This window comes from Saccoglossus kowalevskii, chromosome 4 (assembly GCF_978046115.1).
Source record: "Saccoglossus kowalevskii chromosome 4, keSacKowa6.1, whole genome shotgun sequence".
Classification (NCBI taxonomy): domain Eukaryota; kingdom Metazoa; phylum Hemichordata; class Enteropneusta; family Harrimaniidae; genus Saccoglossus; species Saccoglossus kowalevskii.
Window position 1 is genome coordinate 31,729,479 of NC_140644.1, and position 17,694 is coordinate 31,747,172.

Sequence of the window (17,694 nt, forward strand, 5' to 3'; positions counted from 1 at the left end):
TAACGTTGATTGAAGTTTGAAATCATACAAGTGCCGATTTCTCGGTGTTCGATTTTTGCCAATTACCGTTGACCTAATTTTAAATGGCGTTTCAGTGAATAGCGCTACGATGTCCCCGTTTAGCTTTTCTTACTCTTGGATATGTTGGCTTCATATCCGTATTTACATATTTGCAAAATTTTATTGCGTTTTTTCACAAACCTCGCGCAAACCACCGGTATACTCTAACTTTAACACCAAAAAACGTGCTTGAAATTTGTGATTTTCGGAAAGAAAAAAAAAACTTAATGCAAAAAATAGAAATACGGATTTAAACTTCATGACCTTTGCTTCAAAACAGTGTAAAGTTTTTGATCGCATGAATGACTGTAGAGATGACAATTAAAATTTAATTCACGTTAGTTAAATTATCAGCCCCGCTGATTTTCAGAATCACGTGACGCTAAAACAAACACAATGTTCACAAAATATTAATAATAGGAAAATACAAGTCAAGAGCTTTCCAAACATATATAGATTGTATGGTTTCTTGTAAAATTTATTCGGATTATAGGTGTTCACATTTTTCATGCAAAAAAACTATCCTGCTACCTTATTAATTCATTTTCACAACTCTAACCAATTACAAAGCAGTAAAAAGACTCTAAGGCGTAACCTTCAATCATAAAGCCAATCACACTAAGTACTGAATACGTCATATCTTTTGATTAATCGTTCACTACATTAATAACTATGGATATAAACTGTCAGAATAAGTAGTCTAAAAAGCGGCGGTTATCTGGTAATTAGTTCCAAATCACTGAGCCAAGTTCCGTCCAAAACTTCAAATAGGCCTAAACGATGACAGACATAACACAGCAATTCGCTAATAATCAACTAATTAAGTCGGTCAACAGATACGCAAAAACAAATTCATGACACAATCCAAAATTACTGTAACAATTGGCATTTAAAAGTAAATATTAACAAAAGCAAAATCATTATTTTTAATAGACTAGGTAAAAACTTAGAAAACAAATTTCAGTTTTATTTGGACGCCACTAAATTACAGTGTGTTAATTATTATAATTACCTTGGCATTGTTTTTCAAACAAATAGTAAATTAATTCCGGAAAAACTTCATATTAAATTCTGTAAACGAGTTCTGAATGTGCACAGGAAGGCATCTAATGACCCATGTAGAGGTGAATTAGGTCAATTTTATCATTGATGCAGCCTATGAAAAATCCAAAACTCTTGTGCATGACCCATGGCTTAACTTTATACAAAAATTACTAGTCATAACAGATCTAACTAATTCAGACCCACATCTGAATAATTTTTGTGATAATTTTAAAGAGAAGCTCAAATGTTTGTACCGTATGAAGTGAAAAAACAATTTGTTGAACAATTGTAAGCTTGACTTTGACAGGTGTGCTAAAGAAAATTTTGAATTTGAACATTATTTGGGGAAAAATTAAAAATAAAAATCATAAAATAGCTTATACTAAATTTAGAACTTTTCTTCCCATTGAATCCGGTAGACATAAAGGCATTTTGAAGGAAAACAGGCTATGTAATCTCCATGAATGCAATGAAGTAGGGAATGAGAAACATTACATTTTATATTTTAATAATTGTCAAATCAAAGAACAAAGATCTAGATTCCTTGCAGCTTTATACATCTATGCCCCAAAGCTGGAAGATTTTAGCATGGATGAATTATTTCCTATTATTGTTTCAAGTAATGATTTTTTCATTCTTAGCATTTTTGCAAAATTTATTTTCTATATTCTTGATATGTTTTAGTACTGTAGGTTTTTGTTGTTCTGAATGTTTTGTTTTGTTATTGTTATTTTTGGATTTTACTCAAGATTTCATTGGTACGTTCCAAATAAAAAATTCTATCTATCCATCTGTCTACTGCTCTCTGGTGGTGGTTTGTGGACTTTAGGCAGTCAATACTACCGGGCGTTCTAACTTTGTAGATAAAGGGATCTGTATATTTATACGTGTTGCTGATATGTTTGAGGGTAAGGTTGGCATTATTACGGAGGAAACTCTACATTTCTCTAATCATGGAAATGTTTGCATCTTGGGGGATATGAATGCTAGGACAGCAGGTCAGTGTGATACACTTGAAAATGATAATACAGCTGATATATTAAGGCCAAAAAAACTTATTTTGCCCTGAAGTCGGAAAATTGAAACATTGGGTGGGTCGGTCGGTCGGATTTGTTTTTAAATTTAATTTAAAATTACAGCAAACGTGTTCGTCATGCTCGCTACCGCTGTACACATGTACGTACACACGATGACAAACCCGGAAGTGAGAATACTGACAGCGCTAAAACAACGTGCAAAAGCCGTAGTTTTGTGTGTGGTGTAAATTATATTTACTACAACAAACGTATTGTTTCTGAACAATGTTTTTTATTTAATTAAGAAAATACTAGGTGCGGCGATATTTTTAATATTGTGCGCCAACTATCCGTCGAATCGTAAATGTCATGAAATGCAAAAGACGTGTTTGCTTTTCAGACTTCATTGTAATCGGAACATGTCAGAGAAATGCAGATCAACCCGAGGTTCAAAGTCGCCACTTACACCCCCCCCCCCCGGGGACCCTGGGAATAAAACAACAGCCCGGGATCGTTAATTTTTAGAGGAAACACTTTTTTACTGCTTAAAATGATGAGGTTTTTAATATTTGGGCCTATTAAAACAAAAAAAACGCAACCCGATATTTCATGTTTGTCGGTCGGTCGCTGAGGGCAACAAAACAAATTTTTTTGGGGCCCCAACACAAAAGACGCCAATCGCAATTATTCTGCATTGCATTTCTCATTTGTGCATCTAATTACATATCTCATATACTTTGTATCATGTATGTTGATGTAAATGCAGCTCATTAAATAAATAATCAAAGACACCTTAAAAAAGGCTCCCATTTGTTAATTCAATGGACAGCAATACTCTTGAAAAAGAGAAATTTTGTGTTGACCATACAAAAAAATGAATGATCACACAGTTGTAATAGATACACATAAACCATTGTGTGATGATTGGACTACTGTTGTATTACCGGTAGTCCCCATTTTGTATCTGAACCTACATCTTATACATGCATAATATTATAGATATATCAATTTGTTTCACAATCTGATTCAAGATGACCGAAATTTTTGTAATTATAAATCATCAGAATCAAGCATTTCTGGCTTTCCGGAACCGGATCTTGGTCGTTTATGGATGGAATCCATTCAAACTTAGTACATACATTGGACATTATGGGTCCATGGTGCAAGTCATTTTGTTTTCAAGATCGGTTTCAAAATGGCCGACCAGTGGCCATTTTTTTTAATTAATATCTCTCAATATGGACAAGTACTGGTATTATATTACTATAAACAAAACTATACAACTTAGATTTGATAACTAACGGAGACTGTGCCATTCATGGCTTGTTTTTATTGGGATTACTTGACTGAATGAAGAGCACATTTCAGGCAATTTACAAATAATTAACTCTATTGTCCCCATTAGTGCACCTGTGTGGAGCCAATGGATATTTTTTCAGTTGCTACAACTTAATTTATGTAACAAAACATCAATTCTGCTATCACATGATAATCTACAATGCTTTGTTCAGTGTTTTGTGATATTTTCTTTGTTTTCACTAAATAAATTCTTTTTATTTTCATGACACGCTTTAAAATTTTTCATATATATTCTGTCAATATTTTGATGTTTGGATTCACCATCATAATCACAGTATGTTGTGACAAGAATAAGGTTATGATTGTAAACATATAGACAAATTTGTATAGCAGCCAATATAATACATGCCACATCGTCTTACTGTTTATAGGTTAAAGACAAAAATAAAGTGTAAATTTCTCCGGGTAAGTTCAATAGGATTTCATGTCTGAGAATCAAAATGAATTCACCAAATAGGCTTAATAGTGATCATCCAACTATTTCAGAAATACTGACAGTTCAGCTTTCACGGTTAAACTTGATCCAATAGTCACTGCATAAATATGTAAATTTGAATGAAAAACACTGTAGTGAAATATACATATTTTGTTTGTATTTGAATGAAAAACACTGTAGTGAAATATACATATTTTGTTTGTATTTGAATGAAAAATACTGTAGTGAAATATACATATTTTGTTTGTATTTGAATGAAAAACACTGTAGTGAAATATAAATATTTTGTTTGTATTTGAATGAAAAACACTGTAGTGAAATATACATATTTTGTTTGTATTTGAATGAAAAACACTGTAGTGAAATATACATATTTTGTTTGTATTCAAATGTGGAGTGTTTAAGACATGTTTATTTCTTTCGTATAGTCAAGTGTCAACTCTCTCAAAATGATCACTCGAGTGCGCCAAAGAGTTGAGAATCCTCAACCTCCACAAAATCACTTGGCGGCTGTTTGGTGAGTAAATCAGGACATGTTGATTCCACCACCCCGTGTGATGTTGATGGTATATTTTCATTTTCCACAGATGTATAAACTGGTAGCTCGGGTTCGAGTATATCTGAGGCAGGAATACTTCCAAATCCATATGGTGGCGGTATTGATGTGCTTTCTCGACCAACAATTTTTATTTTTTTCGTTCCAGGATGTATCACATGACCTGTAATAAAGAAAAGCACACAGTGATAGGAGACAAGATTGATATTGACATTGTAGAAATATACCGAAATATGGGTCAGTCTACAAGTCCTGATTTGATGTTATCTTTTAATCTATCTGTTTTTACTAGAACATTGATGCCAAGAACACAACTTTTAATCAGTCTGAACTTGAACTTGAAGCTAAATGGTGCAATAACATGTACCTGAATGTCAGAAAAGCGACTACATGAATATGTGTGTGCCCTCCACATGTATTGTATATAGTAGTATATGAATTTGATAAGCTTGTATCTAATTGATTGACAAATCCGAGATATAAAATTGATTACTATATACATACCATGGAAGATATCTGTTTTTACCTCCATGACAAATCAAAGTTCAAATTACTGTACATAGATTAATTTTTGCTGCTAGGGATGTTTTGTGATTCATTATAGCCTTTTTTAAGAACAATTTTTGCAAAAGTCACTGACACACTGTATTGTGATTTTCACTGATACGAATGCCATAAAATTATCATATCGGGAAATTTTCTCACTTTGAAATAATAAATTTTCAAAGAGGTTACCAGAATTATGCCAGCACTGTAAAATAATTGCCAACACTAGGAATTGTATCATGAGTTATTGAAAGTTGCTTTGACTCCATCTTGAAGAACCTGGTGAAATGTTCACTGCTAAAAAAACATGGATTTTAACTGATTCATGAAATTTAAAAAAATATTTCCCTTGCAAAATACAACTTTGATGTAATTTAGACTAATTCTGATATTCCCTCATGCAACAAACAAATGATGACAGTTATAGCAATAACACAGTTTAGTAACCATGGCAATAATACTAAACATTATTCAAGTTCAACAACAGTATTCTAATATTGTCAGTTGTCAGTCTGCTCCATGCAGCGCTCCCTTACTTGAAAGTACCGTTTCAAGGACGTTGTGTTAATAATTTAATTATTTTGTATTGTGTTATCTGCAAGTTAATTGAGATATAAACACAATCTTTTGCCAGACCAAACAGTTGTATATGTATAAATATGTATAAATTTCAAAAACATCCCCTTTCTAAACATATGGTACCCCTTTATTCCTAGTGAAATGATGTACATACTTCCTGAGACTATAACAATGTCACCATCGGCGGCTTCAATGACTTGGTCACCTGCTTGTAGGGTGTAGAAGTCACCTGATTCATTGCTGGAACTCTCTTGACAATGATTGCTTTGACATACCTTATATTGAAAGAAAGTTAAATGAGTATCAACTTCAGCTTTCACTAAAGTTTTTTTTTCTCTTCTATGTATTTCTGAGCCAAAATATTCCATGTATTATCAAATAAATACATATGGTTTACAATGTTCATAGACATAAAAAACACATAAAAAGCTGCAAAATAAAATTTGATAAACAGTGATGTTTTTGGAGATTAAAGTTATCAGTTTGTAAATAAACAATGAGGAGTTTCATAAACATATGCTATGCAAATGATTAAAAGCACTCATAGCCAAACCTCCAATAAATAATCAGCCAGGCCACAGTCCCTCTATCCCCAGTCTAGAAACGGTCATTGTATTAGGTGTGAATTGGCCTCCTTCCCTGGCAAAGGCGCATTGCGGGTGTAGGCAAAGCATTGTCACGTGATCAGTACGTGATTTGACATCGTCAGTGTTATGTAATTTTTTACAACTTAGTTGTTTATTCCAGAATTCATGCTTTTTCACATAATTTTTTAATCAGGATATCTGTATAAGGTCATATTTTAGTCAGCGAGTAGTTCTTTAATTCATCTATTTTACCAGCAGCGACACATTTTCGCAACAAATTTTCATACCTTTACCCAGATATTTGTGGTTTTTGATTTTATGGGTGATTGAAATGAACTCTATTTTATTTACCATACTTCTCGGCACAAAACCAATATTTGTCGTCGATTTTGACATTTTATGATCGAAACATATCATTAAAAATTGGTGGGCTGATTTGTTATTTGTTATAAACTTTTGGATAGAATAAAGTCATTAGTTGTTGTATAGTTGACTTGAACTGTTATGAACCCCCCAAGAATTAGAAATATCACAGGTTTTTCGATCGACTACGTTAACATGAACGACGCCATTATGACAAGATTTGTTTAGCGATGTCAGCATGTTGGCATGCGAAGTTTTTTCCCTATTAAAACGAGAACATTAACATAATTCCCGATATTAATCTTTGAATTGCAGGAACTGGATGTTTATGAGTTGGTAGGCTGGTTGTGATGCGTATCAGGGTTCAAAAAACCCAAATTTAATAGTGATAATTTTGTTTACATGTTTGTTTACGTTGTGGTTGCCCGAATTTGAAGTCAAAGTGAAGTCATACAATGAGGTATCGCTTTGCATGACGATAAATTTTTCGATTTTAATGAATATTTTGACGGTATTGTAATCTGTCTGACTTCCTGACTCCCTCCCTTTGGGTGTGAATAGTTTGTTTACCCGCACCGTGGTTCGAGACAAAAGAACGCTATTATTACTTTAACACAGAAAAAAAAATATTTCTGTTTCACTACATGCATTTGTTAAAAATATACATGCCACAATTTTTTTGTCTGGATTTTGGTAAAAAAAAAAAAAATTTTAAATGAAAAAAAAAGTGTATCAATTTTTGAAAACAATTCAAATGGGAGATAATACCCCAGAAAACAACTAAAAAGTATGAGTGTGCTTCACATTGAATATTAATTGCGTCATATGATCAATATTTTATTATCAAACAAAGAAACCATGTTTGATTCATGCTTACCGGTAATCACAACCAAAGCAACTAAACTGTTCTGTGATGTTCAGCTGCTAACAAGACAAGATATCCTGCCAATCCCATAAATGTATATTACAGTACACATATTACTCAACATGTCATGTCAAAATTTGGCAGAGAATACAACTTTAAAACACAACTTATTTTGATCAAAGACAAACCTCATTTACAAAAGTGCATTCACAAATAATAGACCACAATAATGTTTGATGCCCTAGGGTTGGTGTTGCCATGGCAGCAGTACTGATAATGTCATCACTTCATATCAAATCTAGACATATGCATATATACAGGTTAAAAATTGTGGTAATATACTGGAGAAAACAATAGACAATAAAATACTTACAGGTTTTGTGATGTGACGATAACAACACACTCCAGACAAGTACATAACAACAGTACATAAAGCTAGTAACATCTCAATCACTCCAACCATTAGTATCATTGCAAACAGAGCTCTGCTGATTTTAGCGTTGTTCTTCGAAGCCGATTCCAATATTCGCAGAATTGATATGACCCAACTAATTAATGATGCCATTAAGGTGATGATATTCAAAATTACTATAAAAATAATCTGAATAAAGTAAATAATAACAATGTCAAATGTGAATCTTAGTGATACTTTTCTCATATTGAGAATTCAACATGATCTATGAGAGCCAGCTACTGTATAAAAACATATGCCATTTGATAGGTTCTGATATCAATTGACAAAGTAAAATACACCAGAATTCCTGATTGCATATTTCAAAGGATGGTGGTAAAGTAGTCCATGCAACAAAGAAAGAAACATATTATGAAATGTATTAGTGACATATAATGCTTTCATTTAATGTTCGCTATTTTGGTTTTCATTAAATAAGCTGATCTAAAGCACTTTTTATAATTGTTTCAAAACTGTTTTTCACATCGCTGGCCACTAGGAGTGTGAGAACAATCAATCCCACACTGCAAGTATATGAAATGTCTTTTTGAACTATTCTCTGATTTGATAATACAGGTAATACCGTAAAATCTGTATTAGAAGCTGCATCTCTAATATAAGTCGCACCCATTCTTTTTGAACAATTTAGAACCAAACATTTACCATTCCTCATATGTGTAGATGCTCTAATAGAAGCCGCATCCCCTCTGTTGCATTGTATCATTTTAATAGAAGCCGCAGCTTCTAATACAGATTTTACAGTAGTAGAATGGACGCACATAATACTTTTCAATTGCATGATGCATATCATACAAGTTAGAAGTACAAGTACAGGTGTCATCAATGTGACGTTTTTAAAAGATGGCTTCAGAAAAGACAAGTGCTGTGATACTAGAAATGCTGAGGACAGACTCAACAAACTAACAATTCAGAATGATTACTGAAAACATAACTTTTTGTATCATTAATGTGTTAAAATAAATGTCTCACCTGGGGAGACATCAATCATTTGTTCAAAAGTATTTCAGATACTTTTTAAACAGAGCTAAAAAAAAAGGCCAGAGATGAGATTACTCACACTCATGAGAAATTTTATTTTTTAATCATGTAAGAAATCTCATCCCAGGCCGCTGTGGGTAGGGGATTCTATTATTTTCTGTAGATGCCATGGACTAATGTTAGAATTACAGGTATGTGGCACTTACTGTACATTTGGAAGGAAAATGTTTCCTTTTGCCGGCTACCACACCAAACACACCTGTAATAATCACCTGAGAAACAGTAAATAAAGAGAACAAAATGCAATGATTATAGCCATGTCCATAGACACAAGGTATAGAATGGAATAAGTAAATGCAAGTTGTATCAAAAGTTAAAGATGATATAATTTTAGCAAATGTGTCACCAAAATGTCACAGAATGTCAGTCCTGACACGGTTACTTCTTCAAGTAACTGTGGTTCTGAGCGTAAAAGAATATCAGTTTCAACCAGAAATAGGAAATAATCATCTTCAGTAATTATTCATTACATTTATCTGCAAATATACTACAGTAGTTTGAAGATGACTGGATAGGATTATTTTATGTTATTGATTGCAACCACAAGAACAACGATAGCAGATATGACACTGATATCAACATAAATTTATTGTCATCTGTTACCTTTCCTCAATATATGATTGTAAGTCACATGACATGCTATTAAAATGCCAAAACTGTGTGAGTCTGCTCGTGAACAGATAACAAAAGGAATCGGTTGTTTATTTACCATCACCATTACATAGATTACTAACAGTAGAATGTAAATGGATTAATTAATTATTGGATTTTAATTTTGTTATTGATAGGAAACACTTTCTGAAAAAAATCTACATGAACATGTAAAATAACAATAAAACTCATTGTTTCCTTGACAAATTTGTTAAATTAAAAATATGCTCAAAACCACAAAAGAACAAAATTAAATGTCTGAAAAAAAAATTGATTTACAGTACACGTTTTTTTGCATTTGACATCATATGTATTGACAGTACAATGATTAGTAACATTATAAAGTCAGAATAGCGGATTTTAATTTTAATAGCTAATAATTAACATAAACTTACCACAATTCCACTCCATACTGGAGCAAAGGTGTAAGTATACTCAGAATTACTAACAAATACTAGTATAATACAACCAAGAATAATACTAGATGTACCGCATATAAGTAGAACACAGCCAATTACAAAGGAGCTGCGCTGATCGTATGCCATCTTTTCTTGTAATACAAGTTGGTTTTATAATCAGTGAGAAAAGCATGTCACTTAACCAAGTCGAATGCTATAAAACAAGTAAAATTATTTATTATTTTTTTTATTTCACAAATTTTTATCAGGAAGTATGTCTATTTGATGCAAAATTAGTAATAAAAATGGTAACAAAAATAAAACATAGTTAAACTACACATGGCTTGCCATGTATATTTGGAGGGGGCCACTGAATTGGAAGATATGTCTGAATACAACTAGTAATGGAACAATTATGTGAATAGTGATAATAATACAAACACTGAGACTGAACATGAATGGTCAATTTAGATAACAGAACTGCTGGTAATCTACATACTCTCAACCAGTTATTTCACAAAGAAAGCTAATAAAATATGTTGCTATGTATCTGGTAAAGAAAATGTTCCTCTGGGTTTATTTCAAGATAAAAAATGTACATATAAATTGATGATATCATTTCCAACTATATGTACATGTATGTTCTGTTGTAAACATCGATCAAACTCATAACAGTGATATAATAATAACAGTACATTATAGTATAATCTGTTAATAGACACCCCTTCTCCGGACGGACAAGTTGCTTATAACATCCCAAATCACAAATTGAACAAATTTAATATATTAATATTTAAAGCAGAGGGGTCGTCACCTGTGCACACGCAGGAATTGAGTCCCAACCAATGATAAGAACACCTGCTTAAAACGCAAAGGCTCATGGATTGACGCTTGTTTGAAACACTTTGGCCATCTATTGCATGCGCAGATGATGACACACTCGCTTTAAATATATTACGTAAATATAAAATGAAAGATCATTTAACTGCAGATGTATTAAACTTTTTGAATTTAAAATTGTAAAACAACCACATCCTGTTGTAAAATGGGTATGACTCAGATTGGTGAAATACAGGACAAACTCTATTGAATTTCAAATGAGAGGAAGTTCTCATGCAAACTGGTGTACTCAACGACAGTAGACAACAACTGTTGGGTCATGGATTTTAATTTAATATATCATTGAATGAACAAATACATTTAGAGACACAGGTTTATGGCAATTATTAAAATTCAGTCAATCTAGCAGAACAATATAAACAAAACACATACTGCCAACATAATTAACATATAAAATTTAGTTAATATTAGTTAATTTAGTTAATATTAATTGTTTTTCTGTCACACTGTCAGGTCGTTGTTACCCATGATTACACTGAAATGTTCAAGCTTTATGACACAGCGCATTCCAATTTTGTACGAACCTTGTACCTCCTCAGTTGTACACAAATTGTATTCATGGCAGTCATAGAGAAGGGTCCAACACCAAATAAATTGACCTTCATTGCTTGTTATTTTTTGCCATTTTCAAAAAATGTTAGTAAAACACAGACATAAATCAATATTTCCATCGATATGTTGCAATGTTTGATTAAGCCTGTTCTCCAAACTTGTAAACCGTACAATGTTTGAGGTACAAAGCACAAGTTCAGCATCGTTGTTGAGTTCACCAAACATGACAATGACAGAAAATGATGCATTGAATACATTACACAGTAAGGAACACATAAACTTAAATGTTAATCATTTTCAATGTTTTTGTTTATTCTTTTTTTTTTTATTGCTAAAAAAAAATTCACTCGCATTCCAAATATATTGTTATTATTGTTAGTAGCATAATGGAAATTGAATCAAAATTCAGTGAAATTGTAAAGAAATTCGTAGTTGTATTTGCTGGATTTTGAGATTTTTAGAATAAAACCAAGAGCAAATAAAATTTTGTTTAAAAAATATATACGTGATGGCCATTTTATTCAGATAAGTTTTGTACCTTGCCCAAACTCATGTTTCTCAACAACTACATGTAAGTTTGACATACTATGCTAACAAGGGCAAGGTATGAGTCAAAATCGTATGCACATTGAATGAAAAATTGTTGGCCACATGTGCTCCATGGCTATTGGTTTTCAAAAAGCATGCAGTCAGGTCTTTTATGCGCTAGATGCATTCTCCTTCCCAGAGTTCCTTGCGGCTAGAACACCGAAAATATATTCATAGAAATAGATCTCTGCATGGAAGATATGCTATTAAAAGGCAGCCTTAAAAACTGTCTTTCAAAAATGGTGATGTTGGTGATGATGATATTGACAAGTTTATTATAAATTTGAACTACATGGTTGAAAATGAAACTGCTTTCTTAATGGAGCAGTCAATAATTCTCCCCATACTGATATTTTTTTTGTTACGTGTTGATTTCCAACTTTTTCGACAACATGACAACGTATCTAAATTGGACCCTTCACCTCTATGTACCAGCTCTAGTACCCCCCCCCCCCCCCGCCGCTCCCAACTGATAAGCGAAACAAGGAAATACATTCTATTGCATGTTGAATACAAAAAGCCGAGAGGTGACACTGCGGTTGTAAATAAGAAATAGTAGGTAAAATTTCATCTTGGGGATATCGATATCAATATAGCGACACTGTTTACTAGTGTATTACGTAATTACCCACTAACTATTGATCAGAATGAAAACAACACACCTACATACCATTGCAGACATTGACCTATGCCGATCAAAACAGGGAAGAATTTGTTTGCCATGGCATGGTCCACCGTCGGGCAGTGTTTAAAAAACAACGATTTCCTCAATTTTATGACGAAACTACAACCCTTATCAGTTGCGCAAGTGGTGTTGACGTAACAAACTTACATGTATTCCTTTGATTTAAACACATATCATGGGAAACTTTCTCACGGCCACAAAAAACGGAACATGGCTGCCGATCTACAGATACTTAAAAGTGAAAACAAACTTACTGCGCATGAGTAGTATAATTAGGTCACTGGCTGCACGCTGTCTAAAGAAAACTTGAATCATACTGTTTTATTGTGGTCGTGCTTACTGTCTTGAACTTTTCTATTCTATTCTATTCTATTCTATTCTATTCTATTCTATTCTATTCTATTCTATTCTATTCTATTCTATTCTATTTCTATTCTATTCTATTATGTTTGTTACTATTCAAACTAATTATCCCAGTGAAATCAATAGCACTGGAAGTAATATCACACAAAGCCTTGGACTGAGGGTGGACTCGGACCATTACTGGGAGGTGGAATATTGTCAAAATCTGATAATGGTCTGAAAAAAACGTAAAAAAGGGGTACATAAAACACAAATGTGTGCTTTCAACGAAAACACATGCACACCGAGTCACATCACTGTTGGAATCATAAGTACAGGTAACACCACGGGACAATGGGGCGTTGCGGTTCGTAACTCGAAACAACATTCCCGATGAACCGTGGTGTTACTTATTTAAAGTAGTAAGCAGCATCAAAATAATTCCCCCACCGACAAAGAGTCACCCAATTTCCACCACTGACACTGCCTCTCAGAAGCCAGGACCACGCCTGCTTTACGACTTCACTTCACTTCACTTATAACTCCACTTTCTCAACAACAGCGACAATCTTTCGAGCCAGCTACTTTAAAATTTGCAGCGAGGAATAACGGCCAGTAACAACATGACGCTTATTACGGAAAACCACTAGGTGTGACGCTCTCTGTGATTGCAATTGTGAACCAAAATGACATTCACGCGCTGTTTATATCACACAGGGAAATAAAAACATGTCTTGACAATCCAGAAAAATAAGTGAACTGAATACGAGTGTGCTAACTTCCCTTCTTTACACTCAAATCCGCGCACTACATTTATCAACTATGTGATTTCCCTACTTGTTAACTAATGTGACGTTTACTAAGACTAGGAATACAGAATGTGAAGATCGCACTTTTTTTCAGCATTTACGCTGTTTTTTGTAAAACAAACATGAGAACGAAAAGTTATTGTATTACAAAAAGTTGTCGGAATGCTTGTGCGTTTTGTTTTTATGCATGATTGTGTATTTGATTGAAGGGAATTTAAAATAACTCATTGGGTTGTAAAATATATTAATTTCCTCAATATACAATTTGCAAAATGACATGGGTTTTTAACAAACGGAACTAGACTACTGTATACGGAACACACCATGCTGTTAGTAGACATATTAGCACATGTACCACATACTGCGTATGCGTTTAATTTTTGCACTAATCGGCTTCATTTCTATGCAATGTTAAACAGACATTTTCTAATCGTTTATACTGCCACCTTTTTTTCTTGAAAATGCAATATCTTTCTACCTGGAAATAATTACACACATATTTCCTTTCTTTGAAAGAAGTTATTTTACAAACTTAGTGAAAAAAAATTATCACCTCCGAGTCGCATTTCAACTGTGGTGTTAGCGGGCATACACGGTTACAAGACTCCGTAATTATACGATCCTACGACGCATCAAAATGACGGGCAAAGAATCCTATACCAAAGATTGCATAAACTAATGCCAAAGACCAAGTAGTACTCCCTGAAAATGAGTTAATCCGTGTTTTTTTAAAACCGGTCCAATCATTTGTTTTCACTAAAAACTCAAATCTCACTCACACATACATACATACAAATATAATAAATACAAGCATGATATACCCGAGCGTTGACGTATCCTCGGGGCGGACATCCGGGCATTTTCACCGCCTGACAACCCGCGGCGGTGAAAACAAAGGCCCAAAACTCGCAGAAAACGGTACTTTGGGATAACTGTTGAGACTCCTCTGAACAGTGTAACAAGATTAGCCCTACGTGTGTAACATATATAAATTTGGTTGTTTGGGATTACTTCAAAGTTGAGTTTGTGTTGTTTTTTTCGAATTTTCACCGGCTCGACCGGCGTTCCACAGCAGCGCGCACAGAGCCCATAGAAATGCGTGTACAGTGGTGCGCGTCGTAGCAACGTGGAACGTCTTGCGACGTAGCTCCGCCCCCGAGGATTCAGAAACTATTAGTAGTATTCGTAAAGAGCGCCACCTAGTATTCGAGAGAGTAATACGACATCCTCAGACAATTTTTTCTACTTAACGGCACAGAATAGGATTAATAGTATTCTATTTTTTCTTTGAGTTCACGATCGAGAAAACCCATTTGAAGTGAATTTTACGAGAATCCGGGGACCATAACCATTTATCATGTTGAGTCATTAGAGTTGGTTATTAATCTTCCGCGCAGTACAGCAGGCAAGAATGAATACTATCATACATACAGCGGATTTGAGACATTTGAATTTAATTAGGCGCCGTGAACGTGACGAATGACACGGTAGTAGTAACATGGCGCCACTCTATCAAGGGTACCATGAAGACACAACGATGTACAGCAGACAGTACTTATACATCGGAGATAACGCCGACATCACCAAGACTACATTGTTGTCCACACGAACATATTGACACCCGTCATCGTCTGCAGTTATACAATATGTTGAATTAAATATTGTCCTGCCCGATCTCAGGCTCAATTCTCATAGAAATGCGATTCCTTAATATTCTGTGTATGCGCCTTTTTTCTGCATATTTGTGCGTGACATTTAAAATTTCAAAGTAAAACCAGTTTCCATGACCTCAGTCTGTCCACGTTGGAATTATTCCCCGGTGGCATTCTTTAGTCATTAAAATTGAATTTTGAAGATTGAAAGACGGTGACATGTCGAGGACACACCCACAGTGCAACAACAACTTGTACGATTGTAACATGTAAATTCATATGACCTAAATGCATTTCTAAATTATTTTTGTATCCTTCACATGCGGGCGTGTTATCTGATGTATTAGCATGTAGTTAATTTCCAAGGCCGCTATAATTAAACTGCTGTACGATTACATCTACATTATTACCTCTCATATTCTACATATCATAACGAATATTACCACACATATATTGTACGTTCTGTCACGTTTGAATCATTGTCAAATGATCGTGATACTGTGCTATTTCTGCGTATCTTTACGCGAATACGCGAATAATGAGATGGGTCGAGTATTGTGTAAAACGTCGCCAAGTCCCACATTTATTCAGTTCTATCAAAATCGTTATATTCCCAAATAGTACCCGCAGACCCCCCCCCCTTCCTCTGGTTATCTTTTGATTTAACCCGCGGAACTAATTATTCAACAGTTGGTCCCATTAAATAAAAAAGAACGAGTCCCATTTGTAAAGCTAATTAATGCCCGAAACGGTAATAATTTCTGTCTTAGGGTTTGAACCGCGGTTGAGTAAACAGTAAACAGAACAACTTGACCAATGTGATGACTCAAACAGGTAAACCAGATGCAAACAACAACAACTTCTGCAGGCGGGGTTATCCAGTAAAATTACGTGGCCTAATCGACGTGTAACGAATAATAATAATAATAATCTTTATTGATAAACGTATCCTTAATTGAGATATTGTTCGTGATATAATAAAGTAAAAAAATAAAAAATAGAGAAAAGACAACAACAAATGTCACTATCAATCGCTGGGATATCACTGCGTGTGGCAACAACTAAAATAATCAACATACTACGAACGTGTACAAAATGACAAGACGCCGCGCTTTTCGACAATTTGAGTGAACAATTGGCTGACCTAAATAACGTTTGTGAAACACACGTTGATATAATTATGTTTTTGTGGCTTGAATATAAAGTTCAATATTTTCACTAAGAACATATAGACAGTATAAATGCATTGACCCTGTGTTTGACATGCTACCTAATTAGATTTCTATTCACCAAGTTGTTAAACTTTTGGTAAATAAGAGTTGTTTACTCATAAACAAGCGTCCTACGATACTGAGACGAATGTTTAAAATAAGTATACAGAAGTATTTCAGAAATTGTTAATAACATAATCACCAACAACGATTTGTACACAATAACTGGGGTCTGTGTTTCCAATGATTAACGTGTCTGTCCATACGGCGCCTACATCGCTTTCGAAATTGACAACGTACTCAATGTTCACCTATGAAATTAAAGGTATCAAGACGTTTTAAGCAAGATAATAATACGTTGCCATGACCACATTGAAACTCGATAAAAACATTTTTTTTTAGAATGGGCGTGGCGATTTGAAAACAAACAAACATCGCTGTGGTACTAAGTATGTCGTGTCTCAAAAAGTGAGTGTGCCTATTCGTATGTGACACAGTACGTGTTTTCGTGTAGGAAGGCTTGAGAACTCTGCAGATATACTTCACTGAATGCATTGTACTCGTGAAATTTTCCAACCTCATTATCTAATGATTTTTTTGTATACATATATCAGGCGATGTCGACTGCATTTCGTGCATACAGAGAACATTCTGCGCAATCATTTCATGTTCTGCGATTGGCTTGTCAATGAACGAGTTACGACAATGCGGGGGTGGACCACCGTTGCTGTTGGCGGCGACAAAGAGGCATGGGTAGATGCGCAGTCCAAAATACGCATTTGTATTGACTTGTCAGGTCCTCGCGTTAATCGAATGGCCATGCACTGTCAAAATTAATTGACGATGATTAAAACCCAACGCACGTTCGCTGCACTCTATTGTCGGGATTTGCTAGCTACCTCTTGTCGAATAGTGTTCACCGGAGATAAGCCACGCTTTGCATCTGAATAGAATCTAATTTGCATATGACTTTTAGGGCTGATTG

General features: G+C 34.3%; 1 protein-coding gene across 1 annotated transcript; it reads right to left on the reverse strand.

The window, feature by feature from the left end:
* Nucleotides 1-4,230: 4,230 nt before the first annotated feature.
* Nucleotides 4,231-12,939, reverse strand: LOC100376432 (uncharacterized). The gene is made up of 6 exons (XM_002737421.4): nt 12,843-12,939; nt 9,968-10,184; nt 9,068-9,133; nt 7,785-8,012; nt 5,751-5,871; nt 4,231-4,634 (listed from the first exon to the last, which is right to left on the reverse strand). The coding sequence occupies exons 2-6, from the start codon at nt 10,115-10,117 to the stop codon at nt 4,369-4,371; spliced, it is 831 nt and encodes a 276-aa protein (XP_002737467.1). The 5' UTR covers nt 10,118-10,184; nt 12,843-12,939; the 3' UTR covers nt 4,231-4,368.
* Nucleotides 12,940-17,694: the final 4,755 nt, after the last annotated feature.

Excerpts from the sequence above, each read along its gene's own strand:
- LOC100376432 (XM_002737421.4), bottom strand. The coding sequence starts at position 10,117 with ATGGCATACGATCAGCGCAGCTCCTTTGTAATTGGCTGTGTTCTACTT. Across the intron at positions 9,134-9,967 it reads CAGTATGGAGTGGAATTGTG|GTGATTATTACAGGTGTGTT; the intron begins GTAAGTTTATGT and ends ACTGTTTCTCAG. Across the intron at positions 4,635-5,750 it reads CATTGTTATAGTCTCAGGAA|GTCATGTGATACATCCTGGA; the intron begins GTATGTACATCA and ends TCTTTATTACAG.